The following is a 14,721-nucleotide window of genomic DNA, read 5'->3' as shown; positions in this document are numbered from 1 at the left end:
CTGCTTGTTGGGTTAATATTGTCGAACTTTGTTTCTAAGCGATAAGCTCAATTTCTATTGGCTATTAGTTTTCCTTCATTGTTTTCTGCCAATTATCGCTTAAAAAAAAGTTTTGCAATACAAAATGTCAAACTACCAATTTATTCAGAGCAATACTGTAAGTTTAGAACGTTACAACTGCTTAAATTTATCATTTATCAATTTAGCAAAAACGCGATGATTTGATAAATTCATACAGATTTGGTAACGTAACTTCAACGTTACGTTTGCTAACTTGAAAACTTGAGCCTCCGCTGTCAAATTTTAAGGACTCTTAACTGGCGCTAGCATTAATTTGTCAAAGTTTGTTGCTCAGCAGACCCCGTATTGTGTAACTTTTCTGGCAGTGCTTACAAAAGTGACCTGTTATCTCCATACAAAATTTGCGATGAGTGTACAATCGCCGCTCTTTGACAATTCAAAGAGCGGCGATTGTAACGACCGGTAGACAACTGTCCGCAAAAGTACTCAATACGGGGGCCGGGTAATGAGCCACTGAGTTTATTAGAGAACTGTTTTTTTTATATATATTGTTCTAATAATATTGACAAAACGCTTACCTATTTAAATTTCTCGAGGCTTCATGTAACGCCGGAGTCAGCGTAAATCTGTAATTTTTATGCGGAATTCCATGATATATTATGAAAGTTAAGCCTAATTTGCTATACTACGCGAAAATGTTTTAGCGGATTATAGCAATTTAAGCTTAATTTTCATGACCACGTTTGTAATTTGACAACTCCCTACAGAATTGATGTTTTTTAGATAATTGTGATGTCTAAACATAAATAATTACCAACAATCGGCCAATCATCATATCAAGTTGTTCAACCAGCACCTTTATTCGCTATCACTCGTGCATGGAAGTCGTAGCTACATTTTGTGACTTCAAATTTGACAGTTTTAAGAGGTGTCAAGTATGACGTCACAAAGCATTTCTCTCGAAAGTTCTTCGAGTTCGTTGTAGCCACGATTTCAGTGTAGCAGAATTTGATTGGCTGTTGAATGTAATGAACACGCGGAGTATTGAAAAATGTACTCGACACTAGTCTCGTCACTAGTGGCCTTAGTACCTTGCAGAAGTGGAATCAAGGTTAATCTCTGCAATTGAGGAGTCGTTTTTGCATATCAAACTCTATGCCGTAGAAGTGAAATAGGCGTAATGTTCTTCTTTAATTAAATTTGCCATTTAATTTTTGTTTTTTTTTTATTTCTGAACAATTTCGCCAATTTGAAATAAATCTCTATTAATTGAGTAGAATTTGATGCCCTCTAAACTGACTGTTTTGTTTACTAACATCTTTAAATTGTAAAAATATTCTTGCAAATAAATGATTGTTATCATTTGACAAGTGCCAAAAGCTCTAGCCGAAGAATTGTAGGCAAATTTGAGCTTTAATGCGACTTGTCAGTATTTCGATACTCGCAAACGATTCGATTGCGAGCGAGCATAACTTGTACTAAGGGTTCAGTAACCTTAGTATAAGATTTAAGGGCTCACAATCGAGGAGACTTAAACATCAGAGTCAAGTGGACCATACTCATATTACATTAAAGCTCAAATTTGCTTTTTCATTTTGGCATTTGCGACTCCAAAATAGGTGAAAAAAGACCCATTTTACTCGACTGTATAGTTCTCTATGCGACAACGTCTCCTCGTTAGTGTAGTAAAGGTGCAGTTCAACCGTCCAACCGAGTTGGTTATCACAGCATAACGCCTTGCGACTTTGTAAGCTTTGCGCATGGAGGCCTCCAGTGTTTATTGTATACGTGTGCGTGCGTCTGCAGTCGCGAATGTGAAAACGCGCCATAAAGGCATTTCAAAATTTACAACTTACAGAGCACCATATCGACAGCCTCCAACAGTCCGCCGCCGACGCAAGGGATGAGCAGTGCCACCGCCGCCCGGCCTGGCTCACCCGCGGCCTCGACCGCTCGGTGCTGCGACACCGGCCGACCTATATTCCAGGACCCCATAACTGGGCAGACGGTCTGCTCGTGCCAGTACGAGTTTCTCAACTACCAGCGGCTGGCGTCCGGGGTGCCGCTGTCGATGTACAGCGCGCCGTACCCGGACGCGGCCGCTGCGGCGGGCATGGCGGCTTACTTCCCCGCGCTCGCAGCCGACCAGCCTCCGTTTTACGCCAACACGGTATGTACTGTTTTACTTAACTTCATCAATATCATCAGAGCAATACATGTCCAGCCCAATACAGGGCAAGAGTGCCCTCCCACAATGACACGGGGTTAGGAAACATGCTGGCCCAGTGAATTAGTGGATTACACAGCACTATGAAGAACTCTGAGGAATGCAGATTCCCTCAACCGTTGAAGCAAGTGGTACTTTAGCTTAAAACGCACATAAACCAGAAAAGTTAGAGATGCGAGCTGAAATTCGAACTCGGTCCCCGAAAGTGAAGTCGAAGTCCTACCCACTGGTCTATCACTGCATCTTTCTTAACTTACCTTAGTTTAATCTTACCTGTTGGTAGGTGAGATGATGCAGTCTAGAATGGAAACGGTTTAACCTGTTTGGGGTGTTAAATCTACCCCTAATCGTATTCCATCAACGCTTAAAGCAAGTCTTGTAATATGGTTGACATTTCGTCTCAGAACTAATTTAATCCTTAATTGTGGGACATCAAGGAATGCAAAATTAACTAACTGTAATTTTAAAATATAATTGCTATAGATGCGAGCTAAGTTGTAAAAGCACAACATATCCGGGACTCGAATGTGATAAAGGAATACCGAGGAAAGTTTGTAAAAAAAAAGAAAATCGAATAATAAGAGGTAGATTGCTTAGGGTAAAGCACATAAAAATCGACCCGAGATAGTCTTTGTTTCATAAAATTTGCGAAATACGACTGTTTCAGGAAGTACATTCTTAGGATAAAAACTTAAACCGGATCCTAATTATTTATTCTTAAGTCAACATCTCTTGAGGATGCTTTGGTTTCGGAGCGAAACGTGCGTAGAGGGTACATTACCGAAGATCTGTTTGATGTTGAGTATTAGTATTGAAGAAATTATAAATTACACCATACCGATTCTCCTGATTTCAGCGGAGCTTAATTTTCATAATATATATGTAAACCGGTTACACACTCTCACGCTTCAAGCACGCTTGCTAACGGAGGCTGCCTGAGTTATCGACACTCTCGCGTCCTTCGCGTTGGAGAAGCGAGGCGAGGCAAGACGAGGCGAGGACAATTGCCTCGAACTCGCATTGCCTCGTGTTACCTCCTGAATAGCTCCGTAAAATAGAATTTGTTTTAATAAAAGGCACGTCACTAGATCCAATTTATATGTCTTTATAAAAGCGAAAAGAAGTTCGTGTCGTGAACTGTAATATTTGACTTGACGTGCAAACACAGATAAAATGCGGTTTGATATCAGAACATAGGAACCGACTGTAATAGTCTAAGATCACACAGTACAAACTCTGTAAAAGCACAGCAATCACCCATAGAATATGAATTTTCAAACTAATTTCAAGAGCTGTTATTGTTTCATTTTAATTGATAATAGTGCCATAATACACCTTGACTAAAGTAATTATTATAATGCTAAATAAAACAATTACTCCTGTGTAGAAATGTGGACACTGCATTTAGGTATGTCCGAATGTGTAGTTCAATTTTCTTAGCTGTTATAATTACTTAGAAACTGCATATTTGCACGAAAACTTTTGTAAGTATTGTTCACCATTTTCCTTTGTTGCAAAATATGAGCGGTGTAATTTAATTCACTTCTGTGTTTAAGACAATTTATTTTCAATACAGCAATACGCCATTGGGCAAACATTAACACTATATAAATTAAACTCCATCGATTTAATAATGATCTAAGTTTTCCAGAGTAAAAAATAACTGATAATAACCGAAATAGTCTTCTAATACCGACACCGAAGTAATCAATTTTTTTAATACTATGGACTAGTATACTCAATGGTATTCTTTTCTCAATTGTATGCGGAATTCCGTACTATTTCTTCCAATACGTCGAATTAAAAGGAAACCTTTTAAAATATATATCAAATGTGACTATAATAAGTTTTGACGGAGTTACGAAAAAGATATTATAAATAAAATTGCAATGTATTAATAATAACATTTCCCTAGATTTTTCCTTAAGCTCTATTCAATATAACAAATAAAGTTCTCTATAGTGTTTATAGTTAACAGAGAATTAAGATCAACGAGATAAAACACATTATATAATATAGTTGAATAATTTTTTTTTCATATTAAATAATACTTACTCATCGATAATTAATAGCTTACGCGTTAACTAAAATCAAAACTAATAGGTTTAATAAATGTATTGGTGGGCTCTGGGGCTACAAGCCTCACGAAATGTAAGTAACGCGTGTTGATTTGACCCACATTCTAAAACAACAGTCATGAGTTTATGTAAATTAGTAATCATTTATATATAGGTAGCTGTTAGTCCACAAATATACTAACGAAAAGTTTACAGGTCGCCCATATAGGTGACCAAGTACTAGTAGAGCCTGGACATAACGCATCTGGGGAAGCACTACGTTTTTTTTTTGGCGTGGTGGAAAAGCTTTATTGATACCTCCGACCCTTGGGCAGGACGGAGGTTATGTGGGACTTCCCCCTCTAAATACCCAAACTAAAAATCACCAAGACATGTCCGTCTTGTGGGCCTTGTTAGACGCCTGGGGAACCCGTTGCATACCTCCCACCCGTCTACCAACCATCCCAATCTATTGTTGGGGCTCCCATACCTAGCATTACCATACCTTGCGATTTGAAAAGCATAGTTGCCGGTGTAGTTACAGGTATATGTAAGTATACATACCTTAAGTTGAAAGACAGTACCTTAAGTTGAAGGACACTGGGCAGTGGGCGGCATTTAATAGGACATGCTCCTTGTATACCCTGCGTTGCTCTGTTTATATGCGGATTTCCATCTGCTTGGTCCGTCAATTATTCATATAAAAAAGGTGCGTTACGTGCGTCCAAAAAGGTGCGTTACGTGCGTTAAAAAGGTGCGTTACGTGCGTTAAAAAGGTGGATTTACGTGCGTTTAAAAGTTGCGTTACGTGCGTTAATAAAGGTGCGTTACGTGCGTTAAAATGTGCATATTTCTCAATTAAGACCGATATTTGTCGTAAACTTTATAGTGCCACACACTGATGCCCGCGATTTGTTTCGGGCATATCATAATCAATAATCAATTTATTATCGACCTCAAGGAGTCTCTTTCAGTATGAGAAGGGATTAAGCCGTAGTCCACCACGCTGGCTAAGTTAACTTTTTACACTCCTTGAGAACATTACGAAGAACTCTAAGGCGTGCGAATTCTCCACGTTTTATCTCCCCGTTAATGCGAGTTAATGACACAAATTAAAAAAGCATATACGGACAAGAATAGCTATAAGGATTCATATGTGAGTGCATTCCTCATAATGGTTGCCTGGAAGAAAATAACTATTAGTGATAAGGCCGCCTTTGTTACACAAATTTAAATTACTTGTTATTTTTTGTTCTTGTGTGCGATAAAGTAATTTTGATTAATTTATTGATAAGTTACTCTGAAAAATTAGAGGAACTGAAGCCTTTACCATTTTGGCACAATAATCTCGCATAATGAGTATAGATACGCACATATCGCTCTGTAACCTTAGCATATTTTATTATTTGATGTTGACTATACTACGTTCAGTGGCATGCGCTAAGTTATTTACCAGGGTATGCATACAGCAGTAAATCCTACTACGATACGAGTTATATATCAACTTTAGGTTAGGCAGTGCTTTTGTGCATCTATGAAGTGCACGCCATTGACTACGTCCAATTGCGTCTAAGCACCACTGCCTGACCGGAAGCGCTAGGAATTACGAAATATTTGCATCAATGATATACCAGATGCTGTTATTTAAAGGCCAATGCACTAACAAACATAAGTTCTGTTGTAGATTACATTAGATATGAAGATATACAGTGTATTTTTTACGAGGCAAAGATTCCTTGGAAACCAGTCGTTTGTGTATTTTAAAACAACTTCCTTAGCATGTTTCTGCACTATCTCGCCAATATCGGTAGATCTACGATTATATTTTTATCACTAGCTATTAACGGAGACTTCTTTTTTTTTAGGATTCCGTATCTCATGAAGGTAAAACGAACCCTGATTTAGACTTATGTCACAAAAAATGTATACCTAAACTTGCTTGCCATTAAAAAAATCTGTTACCTCATGGCAATATTAACTGCCCTGTTGTCAGTGGCGTGCATAAGGGTATGCACAGGGTATTCAGATGATATAAAATGAGAGTTAAATAAATAAATAAATAAATATCCTACGACAATACACACATCGCCACCTAGCCCCAAAGTAAGCGTAGCTTGTGTTATGGGTACTAAGATAACTGATGAATATTTTTATGAATTATATATACATAAATACTTAGAAAATACATGTAAACACCCAGACACTGAAAAACACTTAATGCTCATCACACAAACATTTTCCAGTTGTGGGAATCGAACCCACGGCCTTGGACTCAGAAAGCAGGGTCGCTGCCCACTGCGCCAGTCGGCCGTCAGTTATATTAATCGAGTACGAGTTATAGAAACTATTTAATTATACACTTTATTTGTACACCACAAAAATAAAAAAAATGCAATGGACACAGCAAGAGGAAACTTAAAAAGTAGGATACAAAAAGCGGCCTTATCAATCAGTAGCGGTAGTTTAGGCTTATTGTAATTCTTACAATGCCGATCCTTAATTTTTTAGTCCTAGATTTTGTGTCTATGGTCACAAACTATGGGCCTCATAAGAAGGCACAGAGCTACTCAGCGGGCGATGGAGATAGCTATGCTACGAGTATCTCTACGTGATCAAATCAGAAATGAGGAGAACTGTAGGAGAACTAGAGTTACTGATATAGCTCAGGTAGTCGCGAAGCTGAAGTGGCAATGGGCAGGGCACAGTGGCGTGCATAGAGGGTATGCACAGGGTATGACGATGATATTAAATGAAGAAAGTCTCCATAAAACATTAATCCGACAATACCATCTAGCCCCAAAGTAGACGTAGCTTGTGTTATGAGTACTAAGATGGCTGTTTAATACTCAAATGAATAATATACATAAATACTTATTATATACAGATAAACACATATACATTTAAAACATTCATGTTCATCACACAAACATGTTTCAGTTGTGGGAATCGAACCCACGGCCATGGTCTCAGAAAGCAGAGTCGTTGCCCACTGCGCCAGTCGGCCGTCAAAATATATATAAATAGGAAGTAAAGAAAGTAATATTTGTTGCACACAAATCTATATATATAAAAGAAAGTCGTGTTAGTTACACTACTTATAACTCAAGAACGGCTGTACCGATATGGCTGAAAATTGGTAGGTGGGTAGCTTAGAGCCAGGAGGCGGACATAGGATACTGTTTATCCCGTTCGACAGCGTTCCCGTCTGAGTTTACATAAAAAGTCAGTTACACCATTTATTACTCAAGAACGGCTGGACCAATTTTTATGATATTTGATTTTTTGGATTCCTCTTAGACCGGAATAGGATAATAAGTATTAAAATAATAACATTCATCAAAAAAAATATGATGCGCGGTACGAAGTTCGCCGGGACAGCTAGTTTAAAATAAAAATCTTTAAACTGTCAGATTTCTGGCTTTAAAGTTATCATGTATTGTTTCAATTGATCTCATTTTCTAATATTAGCTTATCTTTAACCAGTAACCATAAAGCTAGGCAAAGAGACAAACAGACACTTCCGTACTTATTATATTAGTCAAGCATACCTAAATTAATATTGCTTTGAATACCGGCCGAAGTCGGAAGATCGTAATCTTCGGAAAACTTTATCTAATTTTAAACATTTGGTCGTTGATAAGTTTTAATACGCAATCGTATTGTATTAAATTATGTTTGAATGTTATTTTTATATCATTTATAAGAATTTATAGTGTTAACACCTACATAAATATCTCGGCCCAGCAGGATTCACACCTGATTGTATTACGATTAAATTAAAAACGGTATCATTAAAATCGATCCAGTCGTTTCGGAAATACTTATCTATAAAGAAGGAATTGATTAACGGATGCGAGTCCGAAAATTATCTCAATTATTATATTAATTAATATCGCGTTACTGAATATAAAACTAAACAATTATTATTTCCGGGATCAATATTTATAGAAGAATAACTGTAAGTACAATAATTGCTTAATATTACGCGGTAACAGCGCACAGGCACAGCTGTGTTTATATTTAAGACCAAATGGTATTAAAGATGTTATATAAGTATAGGTATTATGGTAAAGTTTTTGTTATTTATGTATAATCTTTGTTTGTACACCACTCAGCATTAATACAAAAGCGGCCTTATCGCTAAGTAGCGATCTCTGCCAGGCAACCTTAGGATTAGGAAAACTAATAAGAAAAAATGAATAGGTGGGGTACACTGTTTAGAACATACATACGAATAACAATATATTAATACATAAACCAGACTACACAAATACAACAATACTATTGATAAATATAAAAAATAAGTATACATACTAATACATATTTTAACATATCATAAATACTTAAATATGAGTTTGATAAATAAATAATAATAGTCGTCTTTATTGAACGAGATAATGAGCCTTACAGCATATTCAAATATGTCCAGTGACTTCGACTGTCTTATGTTCCAATTTTATTACATTCATAAACAGAAATAACCTAAAATAACTGATGTAACAAAATAAAATATAAAACGTCTTCGAAGACACCGCAGCGAGGCAAAGTGCCTCAGATAGGTACATTAAGTCATTATAATAAGTTTGTTTAGAGGCAACTGAAATATAATGTAACTTGAAATTATAATAATACTAAGTGTTGTTGTTGTTGTTGTAGTTCTAAAAAAACTTTAAGTATTCAGTATCGCAAAGCCTTAAATGAGCTGTCTGCTGTCTGTCCGGAGTTCTGTCCTCTATCTCCAACCACAGTTTGGGCCAAATGTAACACATATTATAACCTCTATAGTACAAAATATTTAGTACAAATAATTATTTAAATCGGTTATAGTTTGTCGGAGTTATGGTGCAAAATCGTCAAAAACTCATCCCCTCTCCCAAAGGAACCGAGCTTATTGTCGGGATAAAAAGTATCCTATATTACTTCTAACACTTCTAAGAATATGTGTACAAAGTTATTTAGTATAGTAATTTATTCAAATAAATTTTTAGGATAAGTGACACAGGCACGTGCTCTGTTTATTGGCGATGGTATTCCACTTACCATCAGGTGGGTGGGTGGGTGGTTTGATGCGTCAATTATCACTATAAAAAAAAACACTCAAGTGCATTTTGCAGAATCACATAAAAACGGCCGTAAACTTAGAAGTAAGAATAAACTAACAGTACAATATACTAGGTAATATAAAATTTATAATTGCTTATTTTAAAGGAAATTGCGTACAATTCTGTAATAAACTACCTAAAGTCATCTTGAAGATGTCTCTTAAAAAGTTGGGTGTGTATTATTGCTGTAACCAGGGTGCTCTAAACATTCTAAATGACGATGTGAGATGGTGATAACAAAAGAAGAACCCGGCTAAGTTTGTTGTGGGCTTCTTAGACTAGGACGCGTTTGGGACCTTCGTAGCGTAAGCTTTCATTTAACGAATATGGTTATCGCCGTCATCTCACTACCTTGTACTTCTCATGTAATGTATCGCATCCAGAGTGCCACCTATGGGCCTAAACGAATAAAGATATTTTTGACTTCGACTTTTGAGTGTCAACTTTACATACAAAAAGTGTCATAATGAAGAACTGTTTATAATTGTACACGATTGAGAGATTTATTGTCTTAATTAAAGAGCTCCGAGTTTCTAATGTGCTGTTGAGTCAAAAGATTTTTTTTATTAGCCTAATATTTACAAGTTCTCGAATATGATCGTTAATTAATATTAATAAGATATATATAAAAGATAAACATTGTATTTGAATACAATAATTTCCATAATGACTTGAGAATTAAATCAGTTTACACTAGCTTTAGTTGCCCGCGACTCCGTCCGTTTAATTCAGTTTTTTTTTCCCACGGGATAAAGTTGCATAGGCAACAAACAAACAAACACACACTGCTCGGCACAGGATTCTTATAGGGAAGGGTTTAAGAAACCCACTACACTGCTCCAATGTGGGTTGGTGGGCTTTCGTTATTAAGGATAACCTTGAAGCGCTTTGCTGAATACTCAAACGTACCGGAAGCGTTACACGTTGTTTGGATCCCTAATCCATGTTATTGAGAATTGAAGCTACCGATAGATTCATCCCCATCATCTACAGTTAGTCCCACAGCTGGGCACAGTCAAACCCACCAACCCGCATTGGCGCAGCGTGGTGGGTATATGCTCTAAAATCAAGATAGTGCAGTGGGACGTTAGCAGACGTTAGCAGACGTTAAAGTGTTTACGTCAAGCGATTAAACTAGAAACGATGTTTGTATTGTTAATGTAATTGAAGTCCCTCAGATGTGAAACAAAGAATAAAATATTTCAGACAGTTCAGCCCTAAAATAATTACCTAAACGGAAGTACGTTATAATTATGTGCATAGTACAAGTTGAGAACTTCTGCACCTTTTAAAGCATGATAAATGTCTAATAGGTAATTGAATTATAGTATGTTTACACATGTTTACATCTGTTACCTAATAAATAACCTAAAGCTTACTTAAAATTTTATTTTTTAAATTAAGTAGTATTTTTAGTTAATATTTAATACCTGAGCTGAGTTACAGAATGCCAAATACGACTCATCTTTTTGAAATCAATAATATAACAGAGTATATAATAAACTTAAGACCGATTTTAATACGGGACGTTGTAATTAGTATTTTTTTTTTATTTATGATTATTTCTAGAATCAAGTATTCATTAATTTTGTACATTTTTAAGTTCTTTTTTCCTAAAATTGGAGGAAAGATCAGTATAACTTAGCAATAAAAAAAGTCCTACGTTTTTTTTTATTCCAAATTATTATCGCCACATGCTTTTGTAATCTTATGTATTGTGAAATGTTTAGTAAATCGTGTAAAGTTGATAACAAATATGGTCAAGAATAGCAAAGAATCAGGCTGGCTGTGCAGCGAGCACTCTTGGCACCATTCCACGCATCCATGACCAGTAATTAGTTTAGTTATTCGTATTAAAAAAAAAAAAGAGTAACATATATTTTTTCGATGCGAAAACTACAGAGAGATAATATTATTACTTTCAGTTTTTCAATCTATTTTAGATTTTAGCTTTATTAAAGATTACACCTGGTGCTACCCGGGTAGTTATATACCTATAGGAAATAACCTAGCAAAAAAAAATGTTTTTTTCACTTTTATTGTACGGCACATAAACATATAGAAAAATTATAAATAAAAATTTTACAAAAAGTAAGTCAATTTGGCGGAAAATTAAAAATCCTTTATTTAAAAAATATTTACCCAGCTTGTATCAGAACGTTGTACGCACTGTATTTCAACTCTGCGCCATAGAGGTCTCAAAAAAGGAGCTGTTAAAGATATTAAGATATTAAATCCGGCTAAGGTGGAAAACAACTTTTTGTCCGTGTCGTAGGTACCTACATGTGAACATACATCAACGGATTACGATTCTAATTTATACGTGTTCTTTATACTCCGGGGCTTACTCCGGCGTCTACTTATACAGGGTGACATTTAGAGATGAGCCACTGAGACGGAAATATTGCACAGTGGCATACTTTGGTATGCAAACGAAGTCTTATAAAAAAATTACAAATTCGAAACTTAAATTTAAACGAAACGTGATTCATGTAGGGATTTGACAGTCGTTTATGAAGCGCTTATACAAACTTGTTTACATTATTTTGAGGTGTTTGTGATAACTTAAATAGTGTGCCAAATATTGTTTCAGTAATTATAACATTATCACCATCATCATTTCAACCATTTGACGTCCACTGTTTGACATAAGTCTTTTGTAGGGAGTTCCAAATACAAATGTCCAGGATCCAGCGGCTTTCCGTGACTCGTTTGATGTCATCCGTCCACCTCGTGATAAATGTGTTGCTTAATATTCCTTATTAATTAGTCCCAGTACACTGATCCATCTCGAGACGTCACCCTATTTGAAGTATAACCCCGTGAAGGATGCTTATGGTATGACTGTTTTGACATCGGATCCTAATTATTTGTAGGTAATGCCTTTCACGGGAGTGGATGAAAGGGTCGCTGCAATAAAACCTATGGAAGCCATGGAGTTATAATCTCTATTATAGTGTTATGATTGTGACGTTTATTTTTCGTGGGCATTCTGGGTTATGTGGTAGGTGAGGATATAGTGATTAATAAGTAAGCTCGCCGGTGGATTACGAGGCCATGGGTTCGATTCCTCGTTTAGGATTACAATTAGATTTTTCCTGTTAATAGAATCACAGTACCACCCCTTAGTAACAGAGCTAATTGATCTGTTTGACCAAAAATTGATAATTAAAAGTTTGTCACTAAAATACGTCTTCGTGGTCATTCTCTAATTCCATAGTTGCGACTCCCTGCTACTCTTTGCCCTTCACGGGTATCGAGCCCAGCACCTCGCGATCCAGATTTAAACGTGCTTACCACTAGACCAACGAGGCAGTTACAAATACTGGTTAATAGGTATCCCTCCTTCGCCGTAGTCGAAAGGTACCTTTCGCACATGTGTTGAAACAGGAAGCAGTTATGCTATTGAAAAACTTGTAATTTATAGCTCCGATGAAGTGGACAGAAATAAACTGACGACGCGAGGCCCAATCACTTCCCGCTAACGATCATCATCATTCAGGGAGCAGTCCTAATATACACAACACTTTTGACTAATTCTATGAAGACACACACTAACATTTTTGACGACCGTTCAAGCGAAGCGATTTTTCTTATGTCAATCATTTTTATATACGTCTTTGATATGTTATGTTTATTTTATACTCTGTTATATGTTTATTTAGTTTAAATCATAATATTTTACTTAGTCGATATAAACAGTCGACTTACTAGAATTTACATAAATTAGTGATATCTGCATATCTTGTGAGAAAAGTACAGAAATCCTTTGTGTATATTCTTTTATAACATGATACCGAAGGTAATATTAGATCTACCTTCACCTAAGTTTAAACAATATATTAAAACACATTTAACAAATCGTGGTTACTACACGAAAGTTGAATTCCTTAACGACAAGGCTGTTTGGAAGCAGGCCACTCCGCTCTCATCTCTCACAAAACTAAAGTCTGTTAAACTATAAAATGATGTTGGAAAAGAGCAATCTGCTGAGTTTTTCGGTTCTTCTCAGTGGAATCTGCCTTTCGAACCGGTGGTAGAGTCACTACAAACAGACTGACTTGACGTTTCAAAAGTGCTTATAAACAAGGCCTACTTGAAATAAATGAATTTTGTTTTTTTTATTCCTTTGGTTGCGTGGAAGAAATCGCTATATAGAGATAAGGCCACTAAATTGTACTCTCTTGCTCTATGTGTATATCTCTGTAACTACTTTTCTCTTTGGTGTACAATAAAGTGTACATATTCATTCATATACATGCTTTAAAAGTCAATGGATTATAAAACCTCCTATTTGACTTCGCATTACTTCCAGAAGAGCTGTTTCTTTAGGTCATAAACTTTTGCCGATCCCACTCCTTAGGTAATGTGTTACCTAAGGAGTGGGATCTGATATGTAAAACTAAACTAAACTGTAATGTGTTCGAGGTATGTTTATATATATATTGCACTATATATAAACATACCTCGAACACATTACAGTTCTTTGCAAACAGACCTCAATATAATAGTTTTCTATAACATAACATGGCTATTAATTAGGCCAGCGAAGATGGTTATGAAAAGCAGACCTCAATTCCTTATGAAATCCCTCAAGGATCGAAAAAAATATAGATAAGCTTTATTGCTGGCAACACCATAATTTTAATGGATCCCCGTAATCCCATTAACGTATAATAATATGTTCAACGGGGAATATTTTTATGGGGCGAATAGTTTTATAATCCGTTCTATGGGTATTCTGACACGCAAGTTCGGGGTTGTAAAGCGGACTACACACGTTCAAATGGCTCACTTCAAAAACGCGTCTATGTTGCCGAAACACGGTCTATTTGTTCTGCTACACCTGAGAGATATTAAGCAATTAGGTGTAAACATACAAAAAAACTGTTCAGCTATATAATAATAAGTAGAGATAGTAAAACACAAACATTTTTATTTTAAAAATAGACTGAGATACTAAGCGATAAGGCCGCCTTTTGTATACTGCTTCTGTCTGCGTTTTTATTTTTATTCTTTTTCTGTATTTTTGTGTGCAAATAAAGAGTATAAATAATAAACAATAAATAAATAAGCGCACATATATTTATTCTTGCTTTAAGATTCTTGAAATTCAAAAATGGAATGCAATTTTGGAAAAAAAAAACTGCATAAGCTTACTGCTAGTTGGATTAAAAAAAAACAGTGTTCTTATAATTTTGATGCAACGCTTCCCGCGCTTTTTATTTAAAAAGCGAAAATTTGCGCGCTCTGACTACTTGATGTTACCCTAGTCCATCGGCCGCATTTATTACGAACTTCTTACAAATCACGT

At 36.0% G+C, this 14,721-nt stretch overlaps 1 protein-coding gene across 1 annotated transcript in view; it reads left to right on the top strand.

Moving 5' to 3' along the window:
• The window catches only part of LOC120636198 (homeobox protein caupolican), a 140,196-nt gene that overhangs the window by 47,240 nt on the left and 78,235 nt on the right, over positions 1-14,721 (top strand). The window contains exon 2 of the mRNA XM_039907554.1: positions 1,880-2,191. Within this exon, the coding sequence (XP_039763488.1) occupies positions 1,880-2,191 (312 nt within the window). The remainder of the gene's footprint in view (positions 1-1,879; positions 2,192-14,721) is intronic.

Source organism: Pararge aegeria, chromosome Z, assembly GCF_905163445.1.
Source record: "Pararge aegeria chromosome Z, ilParAegt1.1, whole genome shotgun sequence".
Lineage (NCBI taxonomy): Eukaryota > Metazoa > Arthropoda > Insecta > Lepidoptera > Nymphalidae > Pararge > Pararge aegeria.
The sequence above is the reverse complement of the archived record's forward strand: the minus strand, read 5'-3'. Positions and strand labels throughout refer to the sequence as shown.